This window comes from Tenrec ecaudatus, chromosome 10 (assembly GCF_050624435.1).
Source record: "Tenrec ecaudatus isolate mTenEca1 chromosome 10, mTenEca1.hap1, whole genome shotgun sequence".
NCBI classification, from domain to species: domain Eukaryota; kingdom Metazoa; phylum Chordata; class Mammalia; order Afrosoricida; family Tenrecidae; genus Tenrec; species Tenrec ecaudatus.
In genome coordinates this window covers 73365620-73389211 of record NC_134539.1, presented here as the reverse complement: position 1 = coordinate 73389211, position 23592 = coordinate 73365620, and the positions used below count along the sequence as shown (strand labels likewise).

The following is a 23592-nucleotide window of genomic DNA, read 5'->3' as shown; positions in this document are numbered from 1 at the left end:
CCCAATGGCCTTTCTCAGCACCTCTCCAATGTCCCGACTTTCAAGCAAGAGGAATTTTGCTCCCTCCTCTGGGTGTAGGGTTGGAGCTGCCTTACTGGGCAACTGCACAGGGCAGTGCGGGCCGGGCTCTCTTCCCTGGCCCATAGGGTACTCTGCTGTTCCAAGCACCCCACCTGCTGCTCTCAAACACAGGGACCCAGGCAGGCGTGTTCCCTGGGAGCGGACAGGCGTCCGGCTCCTAGCACAATGTCTGCAGCGGAAACCTGAGCATATGACTCTCAGCAGCTCACAGTGAACACCAGGTACTTGCTAGCTTGGTTCTTTCAGGACTGGCCAATGGAGAAGCGGGGGCCACACATGGTTCTGCCCCAGCCCCTCCCATTTAGTCCAGTGGGGTCTGACTGCCCAGCCGGGCACCCCCAGCCCCACTCCGCAGCTCTCTGAAGGGCAGTCCCTCCCCAGAGGGCTTCCAGGTGGCTGGCCGCCTCTGTTACAACTAGCAGCAGCACAGAAATAGCTCGGCTGCGATCCCTTTGAGCCTGTTCAGCTTTTCTGATCCAAGCAGAAACCAGCAGGAGCAAAGACCCCAGGCTTTCCAGTTCACGCCTCTAAGTTCCCGGTCGCCGTCTTCCTCCCCGAAAACCTCCCACCCTCTGTGGAAATCCATCCTCCCCCACTCTGCTCACCGTGTTCCTATTTCCACGAGACACAGCATACATATCCCAGGTGCAGAGAACAGGAGTCATAGGAATATTACAAAATATATTAGTTTCTCTTCCCTGTCTCTACTGAGGCCTGAACAAAACAAGAAAAACGAACAAACAAGTAAAAAAAACCCAAAAAACCAAACCCAAACAGAAGCACACCCCACGCGGAAACAAAAATGCTCTTTGGACTGAGAAGTGAGAAACTGGCTCAGAAGAATATTACTAAAAGGTCTGTACTCTCAGTGCCGGAATCCCTAAGTATGAGGCACCTGATGGAAACGGGACATCCCACACCGGTTACAACTCTCAGACCCACGCACGGGCAGCAAGATGATGCTTCTAGGACCCACGGGGGGGGGGGCGGGGGATTCTTAGGCATAGCTTGAGGTCATTATTGTCCCCTTAGTTTTGTGGTTTATGCATCCTGGTCAGGCCTTTCTAGTGTCACAGCCTGCCTATCAGCCCTGAGCAGAAGAGGGAGTTGGTTCAGCTTTGGGCCAGGAATTGCTAACACAGGGGGTCCTGGGATGGGGACCCAGGTGCTCATCTTCAAGGGGGGCAGTCTGTCCTTCCCAGTCTCCCAGTGTGTGTGTGAGTGGGGATGCAGAGCCGGGCCCACTCCCTCAGAAGGGGCACTCTAAGCCAAGGAGATGCTGGGAGGGCCAGGCTTTCGCAAAAGAGGGGTCTTTCAGGACCAGACTGGCCAGTCTTCCTGCCACCCTAACTGCCAGGGTAAGGGGCTGCCTAGGGAAGCCACGTAGGTGGGTCCAGGGGCTCTGTGTGCTATTGAAGGCAGGTCCCTGCGGTGGGGGCATCTCCAGCTTGTCTTATTGGTGACAGGGAAGAGGGAGGAGAGATGAGAACTGTGAGTGAGTGAGTGATACACAACAGAGGCAGATGGGACCTGCCTGTGTTGATCCAGTGGCCGGCAACCTGGGGACCAGTTCGGGATGTGCCGTGAATAGCCAGGCGATGCAAGGCTCCCATCTCCTCGTGCGAGGTAGCTCCTCTTTCTTGTCCTCTGGGGAGAAGGCCAGTAAGATTACAAACCCGAGTAGGCTGAAACTCCGCCTAGCTCAGAATGGACTTGAGTTGGCTCAGAGATTCTGGGTGGAGACTATGTATGCACGCCCATCACATGGTGCGCAGTGCACACCCTCAGAGCCGTGGGCTGGCTCCTGTTACCACCACACTGCTCGACATGCCTGCCGGCGGGGAGAGCAAAGACCAGCACTGCTGAGTCCACTCTGGCACGACACTGGGAGCTTCTGCCAGGTCTGCATCTCCAGGGAAGAGACGGTTCCCCACCAGGCAGCAGCACCCTTCCTCAGGGACACTCCCGCCAAGGGGGCCCAGGAGGGGGCTCCTAGCAGGACCAAGCTGCTCTCCGTCCCCAAGTGAGTGAACACAAAACTTTCCTGGATTTTTTTGAGAGAGAAAAACAACAACAAAAGAGGTTCTGGTGGCTCCTCCTCTTCCTGGGCAAACCAGCCGCTGAGCGCAGGAGGGGACTGTCTCGGTGGACACACAGATGCAGCACTAGACACACAACCAGGAGTGAGGAGAGACCTCCATGCAGGCCGGGCGCAGGCGGCACGGGCTCAGATGTAAACGGGCTGCTCCTGGGCCGTCAGCAGCCTGTACATGGCGGCCGGCATCGTCTTCATGTGGATCTGAGGGCAGAGAGCACGCGTTAAGGGGCTGGGGAGGAAGGACTGGGCGCTCACATGTAAAACCCAGATGCCGTCAAGCCGTCTAGTAGCCACCGTGTGTGTGTGTGTGTGTGTGTGTGTAGGTGTGCATGGTAGGTTTGTATGCATGTGTACGTTGTATGTGTATTAGATGGGTGCTGTATGTGTGTGTGGTGTATGTGATGTATGTTGTATGTATGTGTTGCCTGTAAGTATGCTTGCCTGCATGCGTGCATGTGTTTCAGAGTAGAACTGGCATCCGTGGGGTTCTCAATGGCTGAAGTTTCCTGAACAGGTTGGCAGAACTTTCTTCTGAGGAGCTGAGGGCTCTGGAAGGGAGAGATTCTGGGCCTTTGACAACTCTCACACCCCCGCAGAGACAAGGAAGACAGCAAGTTGCTGAAACGCAGGTGTGAAGAGGCAACCTTCGTGGGGCCAGTGGCTCCGGACTTCAGAGCTCCTGGTTAGCAGCCCAGTAGCATCGTCACCACCTCACTTGGTCCACTTTATTGGGGTCGTCCAGGGCCACTAAGACCATCACTTCTTCGCAGAGGAGCTGGGGTTGAGATTTGGTTACTGAGGACTGTGTGGTGGGTGGTCACAGAAGATTAAGGTGCCTCGTTTCTAGGAAAGGCTGGTGTTTTGAGTTTACTCAGAAGCACCTCAGAAGACAGGTCTGGCAATCCACTTCTGAAAAACTCACCCCAGGAAACCTAGGGGAGCAAGGTGCCACTCTGGCCACGAATCAAGTGGAAACTCGGGAAGGTTTTCCAGAAGGCTTGTTTAGGCCCAAGGGGAACCAGAAGTCACCCCCTCCCTCCGCACAGCTCTGGGCCCCGACACCTACCTCCCCGACGGCATTGGAAAGAATGTGGACGATCTTCTCGTGTGGGGTAGCAACGACACTCTGCCCATTGATTTCAATGATCCGGTGTCCCACGCGGATGCCCCCCCTCTCGGCGATTCCTCCGCGCATGAGGCTGCAGATCTACACAACCCAAGGCCAAGTTACACCCCGTGTGAGCAGGAGCCCGGGCAGCCTCTCCCCACCCTTTCACTCCCGTAACGGTGCGTGCACAGGACTGGTCTTTTCCCTCCGCCCCACACGTCGCACCCACATCTCAGAAACACTGAAGCCGCTTGAGTTTTTGCTCAAGAAAGGTGGCTCGGCTACCCATGTGCACCTCATTCTTGCCAGGCAAAGCGGCGAGCGCCTGGCTCCGGCGAATGCAAAGTCAGATGAGGCAGTGCGCAGGGACCGTGGGCTGGTGGCAAACATGAGCCCTTCTTTCAGGGCTGGGCCGATACGCAGCTGGGCATTGCAGAGAATGGCTGGTTCTACCTCCCACTCGCGGCAACTTGACTTTTCCCAAAAGGGCATGCTTGGATTTACCAACCGACTTCCCAAACCACGCAGTGCATCCTTTCTTAAAAGCCCACGCAGACACGGAGTGTCACTTCTTGTGTGTGGACCCCTTGGTGGCAGGACCTTAGTGGCTGGAACCTGCCCTAGGTACCTTTCCCACTTCAGCTAAAACTGGGGGCCCCAGATAACCCACCCCAGTTCTATAAGAACTTTGCTGATTTGAGGCTTTTAATACAAAGCAAGGCAGCCAGTGTGTAGCGACGAGACTCGAATGTGAGATCCACACCGGGCTCTTCGTTCTTAATAGGCAAATGAGAGATCGAGGTATCAGTAACACTGGATGGGTCTTTCAGATCTGACTGGGGATTTCTAAAACTTGAAACACAATCTTAAGTACCTGAAACTCTTAATTGGAAATTACCCAACTTGCTGCCATTGGGTCTATTCGGACTCATAGGCCTGCCCCTGGGCGTTGACGAGACTACAAATCCTTATGGGGGTAGGAAACCCCTTCTTCTTCCCTCAGAAGGGCTAGTGGTTTCAAACTGCTGACCTTGTGGGTTATAAGTGCAATGTGTAACCACTACACCACCAGGGCTCTGAATTGGAAGTCGTGGGTGAGGGGAATAAGACTCTTCCATCTGGAAGGTCAAATTCAAAGAAGGAGCAGGTCCATCCCAAACGTATGTACCAGGCAGGTTATGGGTGGAGAACCGCTTTGCCAACAAAGCTGAGGCTTATCTGGCTCTAGAATGAGTAACCAAAAGGAACTATTTCATGAAAAATGCCCTTCACCCCCCCAAGTGTTAATTCAGGTAAGGGGACGCAGAGCTAAGCTCAGACAATGCATACATTAAGCTCCGAAGCGGCGGTACTCAACCCTGGAATCCGCGAGCCTGTGTGCGGCGGACCCGCATGGAACAGCTCGGGCCTCCCCAGTGGAGGAGGGGTGGAGACTGGGGAGACCAAGCTGGGCCCTGCACGCAGGCTGTTCCGGATCCCATAGGTTAAGCCTCCCCTTGCCCCCTGACCCCCTTCTCTCTGCCTGTTGGGGATGTCCCCCTAAACCAGTGGGGGGAAGCACTGTCTTGGACTTGATGCTGACTCAGGGGTCACCCCTGGGCAGATTACGCTGCTCTGAGGAGTGGTTCAGCCTGGGAGTTGTTGATCCTCCCGTGGGGTCTCCTGGGCAGGGGGTCAGTCCCTATGTGGGTACACCCTAGACCAAAGGTGATGTGGGCAGGGCAGCCCTGACAGGTCACAGAGCACTGGGCTCTGTGGAAATCTGAACTCACACTAACCTGTGAGTCCCGACTCCCTGCCACCAGAGGTAAGGTTTCTGAGACCGTCAATCCTTATGACAGCCTCATCTTTCTCCTCAAAACTCCCTGCTGGTGGGTTTGAACCACCGGCATTGGGGTTAGCAGCTCCGTGCTTACTCTGCAGCGCCACCAGGGCTCCTTTCTCACGTGGTAGGGCTCAGTTAAACCCTGCCACAGGAGAGCTGCCCATGGAGGAGGCGGAGTCTGCCGTCCCCCATCCCTCCCCCCTTTCAGAGCGCTGGGGGGGGTGGTGGTGTTGAAACACATTCAAACCACGTCGTCCTGATAATGACCGGGCCAGCACCCCCAGCCTCCCACCAGGTGCCTCCCCCCAAGCCATTTTTATCCGGCAGACGCTGGCGCGGGACTTACGATTCCATTCTGGACGCTGAAGCCCAGCTGGTAGCGCAGGTCAGGCCTCCGGATGAGCACGGTGGTGACGGGCGGGCAGCGCACGATGCTCAGCTTCACTCGGGACTGGTTCTTCAAGCCCTGCGAGTGAACGGCGAGGTGACCAGGTGGGCAAGCCGCAGCACCCAGGGGGGCCACCAGCCCTGACCCCCGACAAGGCAAGGGCACTCCACAAGGACACGGCCTGCTTCCGCACACGATTTCATCTTGGGGAAATGGCGGCAGCATTTAAGGGGCTTGGTTAAAAAGTGGTCATCCGGCTGCCTGAGAGTGCTATGTGCGCTCGGCGGTTTGAGCCGTGAACCCGTCTCCCTGCAAGTGGGCCTTTTCTCCGAGAGGCGAACTCAAGCACCCCTCTGCTACCCCACGGCATCGCATCCCCAGCATCTTGCCCACTTCCCCGAGGCCCTTTCTCAGGCTTTGACAGGAGCTTCCTCCCGTTGCCGCCCACCCCTCTCCCCCTGCTCAGATTATCAACACCTCAAACAGCAACTGGGGGGAGAGGCAGCGTCCCCATCCTGGAAGGATGGACCAACCAACTGCCACCGCGATGACTGAGCAGGGCGAGCCTGTGGTTCTGGGTCGGGGTTTCGATGGCTGGTTCTCGGAAGCAGTTCTTCCCAGGCCCCTCTAAAATAAGGAGACTAGACGTTCTGATTCTTAACATTTTTCCCACTTCCCGCGGCGTTTTAAAAAACCCCGATTTTGGAAAGAATGCACGTCAAGCTAGGGTATACGGTTTTCGGCTGCCATGTGGCTGTTTTGCCAGGGTACGAGCTTTATCAATGGTGTCCCACTTTACCAATGTTAAAATCTGGTGACCTTAATCTAAAAGCCCCGTGTTGGAGTCGGCTGGAGGATCACTGGTTGTTTTGCCTTTGGCTACCTGGCTTGCGTAAGGTTGGTGTGCAGCCCGGGGCTCTCAGGCCAGTGGCATCAGCCATCACCTGGTGCTTAGGTGCAACGCCATTCTGGGACCCACGGAGCTGGAAACGCCAGGAGCGGCGTGTGTGTGTGTGTGTGTGTGTGTGTGTGTGTGTGTACAGACCCCTGCGGAAACATGACCCATGTGTGTCCTGGTGACTTAGTAGTTAGCGCCACGAAAGGATTAGGCCCTTCTGATGTGGAGGCGGGAGCCTTGGCGTTAGTACAGTTGGGGTGGGGGTGGATGGTAAGATGGTCAGTGGGCAGGCCACTACACAGCCTGATCCCAGTCGCGTGGGCACTGAAAGATACTGTCTTTTCAGGACCCAGGGAGGTTGGGGGAACCCCGCTCTGAATTCTCGTGGCAGGAGACCAGGGCTCTGCAGGAAACATAGGCTGAGGAAACACAGGGACACATGGTGGGGTCCCCGCACCTTCAGACAGACACCGACTTGGAGGTTACACTGACTGAACCGGAGATGACTTGGGCGCTCTTGCCAGGGAAAGCTAAGGGACTGGACTCTGTTATTTCAGCACTGGCAGAAGAGTCACAGAGCGTGGGCAGGCTCATGCCTCTGGTGTGAACTGACTTGGGATGCTAGCTTTGTCTCCCAGGGAGAGAATTTCCAGACTGGGGAAATGGGCTGCAGGACGGGGCTTGGGGAGGCCGCAATGTGAAACAACCAGACCGTGCTGCCCTTACAGTGGAGTCCCGGGAGGTAATGTGGGTTTCTGAGATGGCGTTACTGGCAGTGCCAATTAGATAGGTGGCCATCTGGTCCCCATGACAACAGTGGAGTGGTGGTCAATTAAGAAGTGCTGTGGGAAGGCAGGGGAGAGGAGCTGGGGTGGTCACCATAGTAACGGGAGTGCAGGAACAGGAGGTTGCTCTACAGTGAAAGGGAAGTTGCCCTTTGGTTTTTCAGACAGACAAACTCCAGAGGCGAGGACCCAGGATGACGGACGGCATGGACACAGCTAGGCTGCTAACTTCCATCACCTACTAATCATTGAGCATTAGGAATCACGACAGAAGGAAAAAAACAAGAGCTGGATACAAATAAAGCAATTAAACTAACTCTAACTAGGGGGAAGTAGGTGGCCACAGAACCCGCTGGCCTTGCCACTCAAGGCCCACACATCGTAGGAGGCTCCCGAGAGTACGTTGGAAATGCAGATTCTCAGGCCCCAGCCCACCCCTGGAACAAATCAATCAGAATCCGCATATTCACGGGATTTTGCCCTGGGCGAGTAAAATCAAAGTATGGGAAACACTGGCGTGTCCTGAGATTTGCTTGTTAACTTCACCCGGGGTGTGTGCCCGGCAGTAGGAGCTGGCTAACGGGGCGCATGTGCGTGTGTCTGTCGAGAATTCGCCAACAATCTGTCAGCTGTCGTAGGCCCCCACCGCATGGCCATCCCAGGCACAGCCACACGGAACGGCTGGCTGACTCAGAGGCAGAACACCAGGGCTTCTTCAACCGCTTTGTCTGGGAGCTCTGCTCAAACCCGTTCAGTAGCGACAAGCGAGGGGCCTTACACAGCTCGTGGGCACACGGCGTGAAAACATACAGACAAATCTGTCTCTGAGGCAGGACAGCCACAACTCGACTCGCTTCTTAGAAGCGAGACATCATCTCACGAGCTTTGGGCATGTTGTCAGAGGAGGCTGGTCCCTGGAGAAGGGCGTCACGCTTGGTGAGCAGAGGGTCAGGATAAAGACGAAGACCTTCATGGGATGGACTGACACAGAGGCTGCCGCAATGGGCTCCAGCTTCTCGACAGTGGTGCGGGGGCGCAGGTGCAGACCTGGGTAGGGTTTCGCTCTACTGTACACGGAGCCACCGTGAGTCAGGGCTGACTCAGTTTCACCTACCCACCACCCACACAGAGCCCTCTGATTGTGTTCTGATGATCTGAACGGCTATGAGTGGTAGCAGCCAGCCTGGCCACCCCGTCCTTGCATCCACTTCCACTGGGCCAGGGCACGGCCCTGTGGTCTGTGGGTCGATGGTGTCACATGCCACCCACACTGAGAAGCTTGGCCACACAGGCCCCTGCTTCCCGATTCTCCATCTTCACCGGCGATGTCTTTCATCACCTTTTAATTTTCCGACTATAAACACTCTACTTAAAGACATCAGACTTCAGGCACTAGATCCAACAGTCCTTCCTCTCTCCCTCCCCCCTCCGGAAACTGCCCGAGCTCCCTTTGGAGTCTAAGCAAACCTGGGAATCCTCAGGTAGCGGCCGTCAGTGCTGCCTGGGGATGAGAGGTCTCCGACCTCCCAGAGGGATGGGCACAAGGGGACTTGGAAGCCTTTGTCAGCATGGACTAGTCAAGGGCGCCTGGAGTCTCACTCAGATGCCTTCTCTGTGAACTGGGCGCCTGCGGGCCTCCTTACAGCTGCCATCAGGATGGAGGAGGGGCTGGGCTTCACCTGGCAGGTGGGTTGTGGGCCAGAAGAGCCAGTGTGTGTGAGGTATCAGGCTCACTGGCGGGAAGGGCGTTTTGTGAGCCTTGGCCCGTGTGGGAGACATCAAACGTGAGTGGGTCCTGGCCGGACCTCACCACGTTACCACGGCGGCACCAGGTGGTCCTTCCCCTGCCGGGCTCAGACCTCGTCTCCAGGCCACGTTTCTTCTTGCTATCCACCACACCAAGCCCTCGCATCCTTCAAGGTCCACCTCAGACCGCCGTGCAAAGTCTCCCTCCTCTTTCACGTCAGTGCTGCCCACAGCACCCTCCCACCACATCCTTGTCTCCATGCGAGCAATGCTGCCCCAGCTGGTCCACAGGCATGCTCCCTGCCTCACTCAAAACCCCCAGTTTCTGTCAGCTTGTCCATTCTGACCCGGAGTAGAACTGCTGCCCACTGCGTCCGAGGAGGCGCCTCTTTACAGGAGCAGACAGTCTCACCTCTCTCTCTGAGAGGTTGCTGGGTTCAAACTCCTGACCTTGTGGTCAGCAGCCTAATAGGTTACCCACGACACCACCAGGGAGGCCCAGATAAACATGCTCAAATCAGACTTTTGTTTTATCCCTCATGGACATTACGGGGTAGGAATTATTTCAGTGCGAGATGAAACCGAAAAGAAATGAAGTCAGAGAAGATGATTTCTTGCTGGGTGTGATTATCTTGCGAGGAAGTGAGAATCGAGTGCATTTTATGTCAATTAAAAAGGGGAGCCCCTGATGCAGGGCTTGAGTGGAGACCAAGCGCTTTGAAAATGATGGGGGCAGTGAACGTACAGATGTGCTTTACTCAATTGATGGATGTGTGGGTTGGGATCAGAGTTGTATGAGCCCCAATAAAACGTATAAAAATGAATGAATGAATAAAAAGGGGTGCCCAGTCCCGGCGTCCTATACGCTCACCTCACTTCCCACTTGGCCACCTCGTGCCCAAGAATGGTGGTTTTTGTGATCTTCTTTGTGAATCATTCATAGTCTCGCTCTCTGTTATCACAAACTAGATGCAGACAAAACACAAACCCTTCATACTAGCACATGCACACACACACACATCATTCCCATCTCGTGTACTGTGTTCTTGATTACAGCCTTGCAGGTTCCTGAGAGGCCATGCAATGCTGTACAATCCGTGTCTTCCCCCTGCCTCCCTGCCCAGCACCACAGTGCTTTTTCCAGAGGCGGGGCGGGGCGCTGGGAGAAGCTGGGGGGCTGGTCTATAGACACTGCCGTCAGTCGTAGGCTCGATCAAACTGGCCACGCCGTGCTCGATGACTGTGAATGACCACGTCTGAATTTCCCTCCGGAAGCCCCTCTGCATTCGCTCTACACCAGCCCCAGGTCAGCAAGGGGTCACTTCATCTTGGTGTGCAAGGCAGGTGACGTGACGGTGTGAGGGCGGCACGGGGCCGGGCAGAGTTTCCTTCTGTCGTATGTGCGCTGCCGTTGATTGGACCCCACTTGACAGCTCCTAACGAGAACCACCACCTCTGGCGAAACCTGGGAAAGGTGGCGTCTTATCAGGCAGACACACCTGTCAGAAAACGAGGAACACAAATGCGTCCCACGAACAGAAAGTGACAGACATGTGGTCAGACTGCACCCTGGCAGAAAGAGACCCGGGAACATGATGCAGGCCTGTGGAGTCGTAGCTCACAGGTTTCAGTCTCCTAACTTTTTATTTCCCAAAACCATTCCGTTTTGAAATGGACAGTGGTGATGGGGGCCAATGTGGTGAATGTAATTAGGTCACCAAAATCCGTGCACCTGCCCCTCAACAGGGAACAATGTACACGCTGACTCTCCTGCATGGCAAGGGCACAGATGTGGCAGGTGTGAGGTGAGAGCAACGCTTGGCTGTGAGGGCGAAGGTTATGGATCCATTTGGCTGGGCCATGACTCTCAATGGTGTGGCAGTTTCTCAGGAAGGCAATCAGGCGGTGGTGTGATGAAGTAGCCGCGTTTTGGGACCTGACGTGGCCATCCTCCATTTCTGCATCATGCTGATTTCTGCATAATGACCCGGTCTTTGGAACCCAACCGCGTCGATGAGTGAGAAGTGGTGGACTTAAAAAACAATTTAAATAGGAGGTTTTATATACATCTCACCACAGTAAACTTGTATCTCTTTTTAAAGGCCTACATGGCCTGTAATGGACCTCCTTCTTTGTATGTCAGCCAGCCCACGTGGACAGCACTGTGCAGAATGGGCGGGACGGCCCACTCACCTGGGTCACAGTCATGGCCAGTGTGAAGAAGAGCGTTCTCTGATTTGAAGCGTTTCTGTGAGTTGCAGCAGGGACGAGACATCAAGAACCACTGGCTGCTGCCCATGATTGGGTTGCTGTGCTGAGGCTGAGGCTGAGGCTGAGGCTGAGGCTGGGCCAGGTGGGAGATGCTATGACTGACGATAGCTATGGGGGGTGCTGCTGCGGGCTGAACTGTGTCTCCCCAACACTCACAGGATGTCCAAACCCCCAGGGAACTATGAACAGCGCCTTGTCTGGATAGACAGTCTCAGAGGAGGTCAACAGTTAGGTGAACTTGGGACCAAACTGGAGTAAGTAGGATGGGTTCTTATCCAATCTGAATGTTGTTGTGACAAAAGGAGGGCGCACAGAGAGACCATGGAGGGAAGATGGGCGTGAGGCCCTGGAGTTGTGCTGCAGCTGCAAGCCAAGGAACGCCTGGGACTCTCAGAAGCCAGCAGGGCCAAGAAAGGACCTTCCCTTAGAGAAGAACACAACAATGCCCTGGATTCCCACGGCTAGCCTCCAGAACTCAGAGACAATGTATTTCTGTCATCTGAACCCCACTTTGTGGTACATTGCCAGGCAGCCCCAGGACTCTAACACAGGTGTGGGATGAGATGCTATGTGACCCAGATGTACCATCTCCAATTTGACACACAGGTTTGGGGAGTAAGTAGTTACCCAGCAACTTGCTAAAGGCACACCAAATGAACACAACAAAGACCGAGTTGCCACTGAGCTGATTCCAACTCCTCGTGAGCCCCGTGTGTCTGAGTGGGACTGCACCCCTCAGGTTTCCAGTGGCTGGGTTTTGGGATGCAGGTCACCAGCTTTCTTCTGAGGCGCCCCTGGACTTGAACCTCCAATCTCTTGGCTAACAGCTGAGTGCCTTAACTGAGCACTGCTTGGCCACTGGGAGGGTAAGCTACCTGAGTGTCACCCTCCAGTCCAGGGCTGCAGCAGGAAGCACTTGCTCCCATGCTCACGTACCTTAATGATGCTCTGGCAGGTGGACAGCGGCAGTCCCACCAGGCTGGTGCCGTTAATGGACATGATCTGGTCCCCGATATTCAGCTTCCCCGACTTCTCCGCAGGGCCCCCGTGCATCATGTTGGCTATGATCACGGTGGGCAGGATGGACCCCCAGCCGGACTCCACAATCACCACCCCGAGGATTTCTCCTTTCTGCTTCTCGATGAAAACCTGGGAGGGAGAAGCAGGAGGCCTGAGTCTGGAACTGCTTGGGGCCAGAGGCAGAAGGCAACACATTCTCCCTACCCCTTCCACCTTTGTTTTTTGGAAGGACGGTTTCATTGACACATAACCCTCATACAGTTCAATAGTTCAATCACATCAAGAAGAGTTGTACAGTCAATTTTAAGAACATCTTCATCTTTCTTGTGCTCACTGCTGATAGCTCCCCATTTCCCCTCAACCTCCCGATATGTCCCCAAGAAATCATCGATCCAGTTACTGTCTCTACAGAGTTACCGCTCCTGGATTTCAGAGACAGGAAACACGCCAAAAAATGTACAAGAAACAAAAGCCCAAGCCCTAACAACAACAGAGAAAACCTCAATCAAAAGGAAGGTAGGAAATACTGCAAATCAGAACAAATTTAACACGAGGCCAAAGGGAGATAAAAGGACGAGGTGCCACCTGTCCCCCTAACTACATCTGCAATGCCCACATCTCAGTGCGCCGAGTGCTAGCAAAGACCCCTGCAGGGCCTTCTGCTCTGCAGCCGGGCCATTTGGCGTTCGGACAGAACAACTCAACGCAGGCTGCCGACTGACTGAATGTGCCCCTCCCCGGTGTGCGCTGGAAACCCAAGCACTGCCCTCCTGGAAGGAGCTGTGTTTGAAAACAGGGTTTCCTTTGTTGTGTTAATGGGCCTCCCTTACCAACGCTGGGGGTGTCCTCATCCTAATACTCCCGGAGCTTGCAGAGGAGCAGAGGAGATACAGCAGCGGGCAGGGGTGCCCTGGCTAACAGGCGACATGTTAGCATGTCTTGAGAGCCAAAGGCCACCAGCCATCTAAGGATAGCCCAGGCCTTCCAGCAAAGATGGAATCTATGAGGCTAAGACCCGTGATTTGGGCATTTCGCCTCCAGAAATGTGATGGGAAATTTGTCGTTCTTTTAAATGAAACTACTGGCTTGTGGTGTTTGTCACCGTCCCCTCATTCTCTCTCATCCTGCTGAGTGACTCTGTAGATCTCAGGGGTGGTAGCTTAGGGGAAACTGTGTGTGTGTGTGTGTGTGTGTCGGGGGGGGGGGGGGGGAAAGGGCTGGCATTTGAATTCTATGCATGGTCCTCCTCTTGCTCCCTGCTAAGAAATGTGGTTCACCAAATCCTCTCCCATACTGAGCATTCTGGATGTAAAAATAAGATGCAGAAGGGATCGCAATTCTAAAAGTGCGCATGCGCAGACCACGGGCACCAGGACGGTGGTTCTTAGGGGCCGGCCAGGCAGGGGGCATGGTATGCTTGGGTTGCCAGCTTGGAGAGGTTTTCAGAGATGCTAGAGGGCTGAGACCCTTTTTGGAATAGAGAGGGAGGGAATGTACCTGTGTGTGTGCTCACATTGTCCTTACAGCTGGTGCCTGCCAAAACCCTCCCCTCCCTCCCCCAGCTGCTGGAGCTCACAGCTGGTCCCCTCCCTGGAGAGTCGCCAGCATCCCATCCACTTGTCATATAGCTCCCATACCGGCTCTGAATAGTGCTAGGGCCAGGGCTGCATTTTACCATAAACCGCCCAAGATCTCCATCGCGTAATCGGCCTGCCATCTTCCTCATCCCAGGCGGGGCAAATCTATCCTGCAGTTTGTGTCCCCCTCTGGGACCAGACATACCAAGCAAAGTCCCCCCCGCCCTCCTTTCCCCGCATCCTCTTTCCTGAGTGAGCACGCAGCAAATCATTGAGAGATTTAATCCTGGAACCGGAGCCCAGGCACCTGCCATCTAGCAGGGATGGACACCTCTGGCTGTCCCAGGTTCTCTTTACCTACTGGACAAAGTCCAAACACCCTGGCTGGATTTTTTAAGTTCTCTGTTCCCACCTGATCTCCATGCTGCCTCTGGTCTCCTTTCCTATGAAGTCCTCTGCTTAGCTAGCCCCCCACCCCCACCCCCAACCAGGGCTCTCCAGGCAAGTCTTGAACTCTTGGACCTTCCTGCCCTGTAATGCTCCATACTTTGCACACACAATGATACTTTGCGGTTCTAGCCGTGTAAGTAACTCCGTTCCATGCATGAACTCAAAACTTGACTCGGAAAAACGTGTATGGGCCAAGAGTGAGCCACGTGTGGCATCTGCCGAGGACACAAAGGGTGGACTCTAAGCCACTGCTGCTGTCGCTCAGACAACATACAGCGGTGTTAGTGTTCAAACATCTGTCATTGTGTGGGGGGGCTTATTTGTGTAAAATGGCATAACCGTGGCTTCAAAGAAAGTTGGTGACGCCAGCAGTCAGGTTAGGAGGACACGGTGAGAACCACCATGGTGTTCAAGAAAGAAATACGCCCCCTCCCCTCCCCCGCCACTGAGAAAAAAGAAATCCTCGTGAAATTTCAATCAGGTGACCACTTGTCCGATTTGGTGGCTGAAGACGACATGGCTAAGTCGACATTAACAACATGTTTTTGAGGGAGGGGGTGTGATTAAAGCCGCGAATGGAGTGAAAGGTGCTAACCATAAAACAGAGTTACTGCTAACTTGGATAAATCAGAAGCAATGCAGCGGCATCATCGTATCCCAGACAGCGACATGCGAGGCGCCTAAAAGTCTCCACGGTCCTGGAAAATGAGTTTGTAAGTGTAATTTTAGGGCCACGGAACAAATTGGTTTTCCATTATTTCCTATGTGGAAACTATGTTCCGTTTTCAAACTTTTGGGTGTCTACACACAAATCTGGAACAAACGGCGTTCGACACCCGCGGTATCACAGTTCTGGCCAGGCCTCCACCCCAGCTCAAGGAGCCGTTTTCGTCCTGTGCTCCTGGACGGCTGAGGGAAAACCACCAGGTTGCCCCTGAAGGCTTGGCTTTCTCGGTTTGAAAGCCTTGATCTGGACGGTCCAGGCTTCCACGCACAGCTTTCTCTGACGGGGGCTCGCACCTAGCACCATCCTTGGACTTCCTCAGGACCCTTACATTGTACAGAAGGACGAATCCGGGTTCCAGGATCCCAGGGAATGGCCGGCAGGGAGCCACACCCCCTCGTAGCCTTAGGGACTCCTCGAGCACCACACACTCACCCACAGGCACTCCGCCCGCCCTCCCCTCCCCAACCTCCCCAGGTCCCCGCCCAGGGAGCGCCCTGCTGGCAGCTTCAGGGGTACCTACATCTTTGCAATTCTCAGACTTGGAGAAGTGGATCAGGTCGTCATTGTACATGTCCTGCGTATTGAGCAAGTCACTGTACTCCTTCTGGCTGAGGTCTTCGGGGTTGATCCCGTTGGCCCTGAGGAATTCCTGGTATGCCACACTGAACGCCTGCCCAATGGACTGGGCGATCAGTTGGGCCTGGAACAGCAGGGGTGAAAAGACGGAGGTCAGGAGGGCAGTAGAGTTGGTGGGCCTCCTGGTAGCCCCTCCCAGCAGGGCTGTGGGCCCCAGGGAGCCTGAGACATCACCCAGGTCCCTGGTTCCACATAGGGACACAGAGAGGGGTCACTTCTGAAATTCAGCGATTGTCTTGGATAAGGATAGGAGGGAGTGACTGGCCGTGCATCCCACAATGCAAAGGGCAGCCTTACATGACCATGGGTGGTTCTACAGCTCATAGTGTTCAAGGTCCCCCTGACTAGTCAAGAGGACAAAATAGCTGGCTCTAGCTAAGTCTAGGACTCAGCTCAAGAAGTAATCCCTGGGTGATGCAAAGAGTTAAGTGCATGCCTTCTTACCAAGGGGTTGGTGGTTCCAACCCACCCAGAAGTGCCTCAGAAGGAAGGCCTGGCGGCCTGTTTCCCCAAGGTCACAGCAGTGAAGCCCCTAAGGAGCACGGCTCTGGTCGTTCAGTCAGGGTCTGAAGGGGCTAGGTGGCAACTGGCAGTGTTTTAGGTTCAAATTCTGATTGACGTGTAACTTGAAGACTTGGTGAATCTTCCAGGATTATCGCTCTGGTGCAGACTGGGGTGCAATGGCACGTTATCAGCTTCAAGACTTTGGAAAACTATGGGCACCGATGCTGATCATGGTATCTGAGTTGCCAACAAATCCCACTGGTCTCTGCCCGTGACTCGGCGTGTGTGCGTATACACGCGCTCTGATCTGACGCCCAGCTCGAGTGGGAAGTTGGACGGCACTCGGCTGAAGCCCATACACATGCTCACCCACGCATACTCGGCAAGTACGTGCAAGCGGGTGACGACCTCACTCGTCGTCTACGGTGGTCGGGCCCAGACACTTCCAGAGAGGATAGGATCTCAGTCTCATTTTCCCAGAATATCTAAGACATTACTTGGATGAGCTTGTGAATATTTTTTTTAGAAGGGGCAATTATATAATCTATTATCCCTTCATTCCTGGACCTTCATACCAGGAAAACTAAGGCAGTATTTTGTACCATCTCTACTGTAAAATGGGATTGGCTCAGTGGGCAACTCATCCATCGGTATGAGACAGCTCGTGAAGACACTGTTCCAGATCTACTTCAGTGAGGGGTGTCTGGGGTCTTAAGAGCTGTAAGTGGCCATTTGAGATAGAACCACTGGCCCCGTCAATCTGTCGAGAGCAGCGGTTCTCAACCTCGGGGTTGTGACCCCTTTGGGAGTTGAATGACCCTCTCACCAGGGTCGCCTAAGACCATATTTCCGATGGTCTTAGGAACCGAGACACCATTCCTCTATCCGTCTCCAGGCAGGTCCGCCCACATGCAGATACGCCCACATACAGGGTCACCACAACATGGCGAACTTGTTAAAGGGGCCCAAAGAAGGTACAAGTGCGGGGGGCTACCTGGGACCCATAGTCTGCATGAACCGCAGCCTCATGACTGGCAGTCCGAAGAACTAGATGGTGCCCAGCTCAAAGCTCTGAAAGGCCAAACTTCCTAAGTTTTAGGTGATGGCTCCTGCCCTGTTGATGTGATGATAAATTACAACGATCTTTGTGACGTTTTTGATGTAGCATACACACAAGAGAAGTCCTCACTTGCCGTTGACTGTCTTGATGAATAATGTTGACTAATTAACAGAGAGAAAGTTCCCAATGTCAGGAAAAGAACAAAGGAAGCAGAGTTTCCATCCTGTGTGACCCTGAGCAGGCTCTCTAGTGTCTCTGGGCCTCAGTCTGCTCACTTGGACAGTTGAGGGCTGGACCCAGTACCCTTTCTGTTGCTTAATGTTTAGTTGCGATTGGGGAAACATTGGGCTGTTAAACCCAACGTCAGTAGTTCAAATCCACCAGTCACACGGCTGGAGGAGGAGGAGGAGCCTGCTACTGTAAGGATGTATGCCCTTAACAACCCTGCACAGGGCCTATGAGTCAGAACAGACGCAGTGGCAGTGGGCTTGCTCTGGCCAGGCTCTGTACTGTAAGCAGAATATGTTCCCGAGCCCCAGAGCAGCTCAGTGAGGGAGGTATTATCGTTTTACATGAGAGAAAAGTGGGACTTTGTGATCACCGAGCTCAGCTGCTGCAGGATTCACCTCCAGCTCCCACCTCGGTGGGGTAGTGGTTACATGTTGCGCTGTTTATCACAAGGAGTGCAGTTCGAAACCACCAGCAGCTCTTCAAGAGAAAGACAAGGCTTTCTATTCCTACAGACAGTTAAAGTCTTGGAAAGCCACAGGGAAGTTCTGCCCTGACCTACACAATCGCTTTGGCTCAGTTTGGTTTTTCGGAATGTCCAAGAGGGTGGGCTAGCTGCCTCAGACGAGCTGTGGAGATGGCCCAAGAAGAGGAGGCCCCTGGAAGAAGCCAGATCCGATGGAACAGCAGGCTGTGGGTTACCTCTGTTGGTTTCCAGGAACAGGGTAGGAAACACTGGCTCTAACAGGAGGAGGAAGTGGTCATCTTGGGACCAAGGAATACCCAAGCAGCAGATCACCCTTGCCTTCCTCCTTCACAGCCTCTGTGAGTAAGACTGGGGCTGGCCTCCTCCTTCATCTTGAAGTGACATTTGGAGCCTTCACCCCGGTTTGTAAAATGCCACCTGCATGTCTCACCAGGGGTCCCAAAACTCACTCCCTGCCATCGAGTCCCTGCCGACCCTACAGGACAGGGCAGAACTGGTCCTTTGGGTTTCCCAGACTGTAAATCTTTATGGAAGCAGAAAACCTTGTCTTTTTCCCTCAGAGCAGCTGGTGGGTTTGAACTGCTGGCCTTGTAGTTAGCAGTCCAATAGTAACCACTAAGTCACCAGGGGGCAGTGTGGGCTTTTGTGATGGTGGTAGGGAGGGTCCTCTTGACATCAGGTGGGTGAGGGCAGGGAAGCAAACTCTCCAGTAGCCTGCCAGGAGGCAGTCCTGCACAATAAAGCATTCTATCATCCACTGCCCCCTCCCCCGCCCCACCCAAGTGCCCTGGTGCCTGGATGGGCCCACTCAGGCCCCGGAGCACCTGAGCACATTCTCCTTACTCTTTCCCTCATCCCAAGCATTCTGGGACCTGGCCTTCTTTCCCTTCCTTTCTCACTGGGATACCCCTGCCTCAGGGCCTTTGCACTTGCTCTTTCCTTACCCACTCACTCAGGTCTCCCCTCAAATGCTATTGACCCCGTTACCTGAAATAGCTCCACCTCCTCTCCCCACATCCTGTTTTATGTTTCCTTACCACAATTGACAACACCAGGTTCGGCCGGCTTGATTCTGACGTGTGGCAACTCCACGTGTGCCAGGGTAGAACTGTGCTCTGGAGCGTTTTCCATGGCTTCTGTTTTGGAAGTGGACTACCAGCCCTTTCTTCCAAGGCACTACTGTGCAGACTCTAATCTCTGACCTTTCACCAAGCAGCTGAGCCCACTGCTTGCATCACCCAGGGGACTCCTCTGAGCACTTACCTCTGCCTCCTAATTTTATGTTGAGTATCTATTTCTAATCTGCTTATTTCCCATCTCCCTACAAACCTGGTGGTGGGTGGCTTCGCCTCCTCTAGCTCCAGGACAGTGCCTGACACACGATAAGGGCTGGTTCGGTAGGTTTAGGGTGTGATACGGTAGACTCAGATTCTGGGAACTAGAGAGACAGCCCGGCCTCCCCACCATGGCCCAGGACACCAGAGGAAGAGCAGGGCAGGCCACCCCTTACATCCTCAGACTCAAACACGTGGCAGATCATCTTGTACTGCCGTTTTCCATCCTGGGAAGGGTGGGAGGCCTCCACGTTCTCCTGGGAGTTGGAGCGGGGCATCCTCCTGCGAGCCATGAGCACGACGATGTTCCCGATGTCGGCTATGTAGGAGATGGTCCTCAGCGGGTGGTCCATCATGGTCTCCTGGAGGGTGTGAGGAGAGGACACGTTACGCCAGGGCAGGGCAGAGCACCCGAGAGAGGCACCTACCCTGCAGGTCAGGCAGGGAAGGTCCTCAAGCAGGAGGGCCCAGGGGTTCATGGGCAGTTTTCTGCACCTCCTACCCTGCCTGCGGGCCTTGCCCTGAGCTAGTAACTGACAATCACGTGACAGGTGAAGATGAAGAAGGAGCACTCATGTTGACCACCAGTAGAGCCTCAGCTCATCACCTGACTCACAGAGACCCTCTAGGACAGAGTAGAACTGCCCTCCAGGCACTCAGAGACGCAGGTCTTGATTGGAGCAGACGCCACACCTTCCTGCTGTAGAGCAACAGCTGGGGGGTCTGAATGGCCCGCCTGGTGATTAGCAGCCCTGCCATTAATCCCCAGGGCTCTGTGAGTCAGAATGCTCACAGTCAGAGAGGGCAGTGAGTTTGGTTTGGGGCATGGTGGATGCATGTGTGCCTGCGACATCAGGTAAACATTCTTAAAAAGGCTAGCCTGGATCCCATGCCCAAGTTTCTCCTCTGATCTGTCTGAGAAGACTCCTGAGCCTCCCGGAGCAGCAGACCCTGCAGACCCCACCTTACAGCTCGCAGGAAGCACAGCCTCTAGGCGGAGCTACTCACAGGGGCGGACGGGCCTCAGAGGCCCCAGACCTCTGAGCTGGATCCCCCCCCTCCCCCAGGAAAGGCGGGTGGCTTCTACCTGTGTGTCGGCATTCAATACTTTGATTCTCTGAGTCGAAATGAAGAGGTCCACCTCGGTCATGGGCTGAGATTCACCTTCGGGAGCCTGAGAGGGAAGATGCACCAAGAGGAAGCTTTAATAAAGGGCTCCCCCCAGACGCCAGCGAGAGCGTAGCTCTCACACAGAGGAGCCAAGACCCAGTCACCAGAACAGCAGGGCAGACTCCAGCATAAGATCCCCAAAGAGCTGCAGGCCCCACACAGTGGCACGGGGAGTTAGCACCTTCAGACTGTTGTCGGCAGACTGGGGGTGCACAGCCTCCTTTGCTTGCCCCCCTTGAAGAAGCACTAATGCACACACGACACTGGGTTCCCCTCTAGGGACAGCGACTGTGAAGGGCCCTTTCTGCAAGGGTTCCAGAGGGAAGGACAAACTCATAACTGAGCATCTCAGAGAAGTCCGTCTGTCCGTGCTGGAGCTGATGGGGCGCCAACTCAGCTGAGGGGCTGCAGTTCTGGTCAGAGGGTCTTCGCGTTCTCACATCACACCACCACGACAGCCACAGAAACACGACCCCCACCCCAAACCATCCCGTTCTGAAAGAGCCCCAATGCCTCAGCGTCCCAGGAGTAAGTAGTTCAGAAGCACCTAGAAGCCCCACAACCCCCAAAGCACAACCGCTTGTCTAACGTCGGGCTCAATGCCGCACAGGTGTGGCGATTAGCGAGTTTTCTTTTTTGCATCCAGCAATCGGACAAATCCACAAGTCAAGCAGAGCTAGCACTGCACGGAGCCAAGTCCCTGCCACGTGACTCCTCCTGCAAGGGTGACACGCTCCCACCCACTCTGATGGCATTCGTTTAGCATCTCCAATCTGCTCCCTGCCGTTACTCTGGTGTGAAATGACTAATGAGCAACAACAACAACAAAAACTGGCCACTTGTCGTCAACGGGTTTTGGAGAGATGCTGGCTTATGGGGCGGTTCCAAAAGAAAATCTGAACAAAAACTTGCTGGATGCAGAAAACAAAAACACGGAAATAATAAAGAGGCAAATGGGAAGAGATGGAAAGAGCGGGCACACAGCAAGCTGATGAAGTCGTTTGTACTGCACCTTCTTCCTGCTCTTGGCCAATTTCTGGGCCATCTGCTTAGCATGGAACAAACAGAGACAGGAGAATAGTTAGCAAGGAATCTGCAGAGACTCGAGAGCCCGAAGGGGAATGGACCGATGAATACCAATTGGCTGTATAAAGCTTGTCTGTAGGAGAACCTTTTCTTTCTTAAAAAATCCCACACTAACGGCAATCAATCTCCTCATCCAGAATTTAAAAGGTGGCAGGGCAGTGGGGTGAAGGAAATGAAAAAAATGCTCAGGGGCTGCTTCTTACCCTTAACTGCAATTAATGTTTTTAAGGAGACCACTTTCAGTTTTGTGATTTTCTTTATTTTGTGTATGCCTGTTTTCTATTTAGTTGATTATGGCTTCTATTGTTTATCATCTCATTTTTCTCCTTGAGCTTAATTTGTTAATATTCCTGTAGCTTCTTGGGATGAAAACTTAGTCACGGGTTTGCAACCGCTTTTTCCTTTCTTTCCCAGTGTTTTTTATTTAAAGCAATGGATCTTCCACTAAGTACTGCTTTGGCTTCATTGAACAACTTTTGTTATATTGTGTTTTAATAATCATTTTTGTCAAAACATTTTCTAATTTCCACTGTCATCTCATCTTTGCATCTTTAATATCTTAGAATTGCCTCATTGATGCCAATACATTTGGGGGCTTTTCTAGTTTGGTTTTTCAAACTGATTGCTAAGCTAATTCCATTAAGGGCAAAGACCATCTCTGTCGAGCTGTCTTAGCTGTACAGCCAAGCACCCAATCAACTTCAGTGAACTTCACAGGACTATGCATTCTGTGTGGTTGGGGACAGTACAGCGCTTTACAGGTGTCAGGACGTCACCTAAATTAATGATGTTGTTCAAACAGTCTATGTCCTTGCTGTTGTTTATCTGCTTGCTCAATTATTTATTAAGAATGTGTTGAAATCTCCACCTGTAATTGTGGATTTGGCTGCGTCTCTTTTTGGTTCTGGAACCCAAAATCTTTGCTGTGTGTGTTTTGTAAGTTTGCTATTTGTTACGTCCAGATTAGTTTGTTATTAGGATGGACAGGTCTTTCTGTAGAATGGACTTTATTTTCATGAAATGCCTTTTTTCATCTCTAGTCGTATTTCTAGCCTGATACTATTAATATAGCCTGTGCCTAACGGGCACTCAATGCACTATTTCCTCCTTCTTCATAAAGAAGAGAGGGCAGAGTTGATAAAAGCAGAGATTCTGGGAACAGAACGTCTAAGACCAAACCTTGCCTCAGCCACCTACTAATTGCATGACTTGGAGCAAGTCAGTGAATGTCCTGTGCCTTAAGTTTCCTCATCCGTAAGGTGGGGATAAAACAGTATTTACCTCCTGAGCCGATGTTGAGGCTAACAGGAACATATGCAAAGCACCGAGAACAGTGCCCACTTTATGCCTGTCCCTCTGCCTCTATTATACAGAGATGCAGGGGCACTTTTCTTGGCTTTGGTCCAGCTCGCTATCCAGACAGATCAGGTGAGAATAATGGTGAGTGAATGGCCCAACCTCGGCCTGACGGACGGACGGACAGTGCTGTGGTGGGTGATGGGTGTGGGGTGGAGGAAGAACGGCTCTTGCATTCCTTGGTACTCACCTGACAGAAAGCTCGTTTGGTCTCAGCAGTACATCTCAATTTCACTAATGACTAAAGTCTGTCGCCTGCACTACATTTTGTGGAGAAACCAGATGAGTCAGCCGTACAAACACCCAATCACTAACCTCTCGCACACCCAGGAAACTGGGTCAATTTCCCTCCCACACAGCACCCCTCCAGTAGCTGCGCATAGATGGGGCTAGTTCAGTGTCTAAGGGGTGGCATTATGTTAACTGAGAGCTCTGCTGGGGGCCAGCCCGGCAGTCATACTCCTCCGGCTCAATGAGTGCTCTGTGTCTGATATGCCTGCCTGTTTCCTTTCACGCCCCGGAACTGGTATGGCTGCACACAGGCATTTCCATGAGCTTCCGGCCCCAGACCTAACAGTGGTCGGTCAACATTCTTCAAAGTCTAATATGCCGCTCACCAAAGGAATACCCAGATTCACGTTTTGTTTTTAAATTGAAGTTGGTGATGTTTTTGAAAGTATTCAGACATTATTTTGGGGAAGTTAAAGCCAATTTTATGCACTTAAGGGTAATCCCATCACGTCTCTAGGCAATCCAG

At 53.5% G+C, this 23592-nt stretch overlaps 1 protein-coding gene across 2 annotated transcripts in view; it reads right to left on the bottom strand.

The window, feature by feature from the left end:
• Positions 1-375: 375 nt before the first annotated feature.
• APBA1 (amyloid beta precursor protein binding family A member 1) overlaps positions 376-23592 on the bottom strand; it is a 265113-nt gene continuing 241896 nt past the window's right edge. The window contains exons 6-13 of one of the 2 annotated variants that reach the window (XM_075560557.1): positions 21406-21438; positions 20311-20397; positions 19400-19585; positions 15495-15674; positions 12137-12349; positions 5459-5578; positions 3246-3386; positions 376-2380 (exon numbers count right to left, since the gene is read on the bottom strand). In XM_075560557.1, the coding sequence (XP_075416672.1) occupies positions 2309-2380; positions 3246-3386; positions 5459-5578; positions 12137-12349; positions 15495-15674; positions 19400-19585; positions 20311-20397; positions 21406-21438 (1032 nt within the window). In that variant the 3' untranslated portion in view covers positions 376-2308. The remainder of the gene's footprint in view (positions 2381-3245; positions 3387-5458; positions 5579-12136; positions 12350-15494; positions 15675-19399; positions 19586-20310; positions 20398-21405; positions 21439-23592) is intronic. The other variant, XM_075560558.1, reaches the window with a different exon arrangement.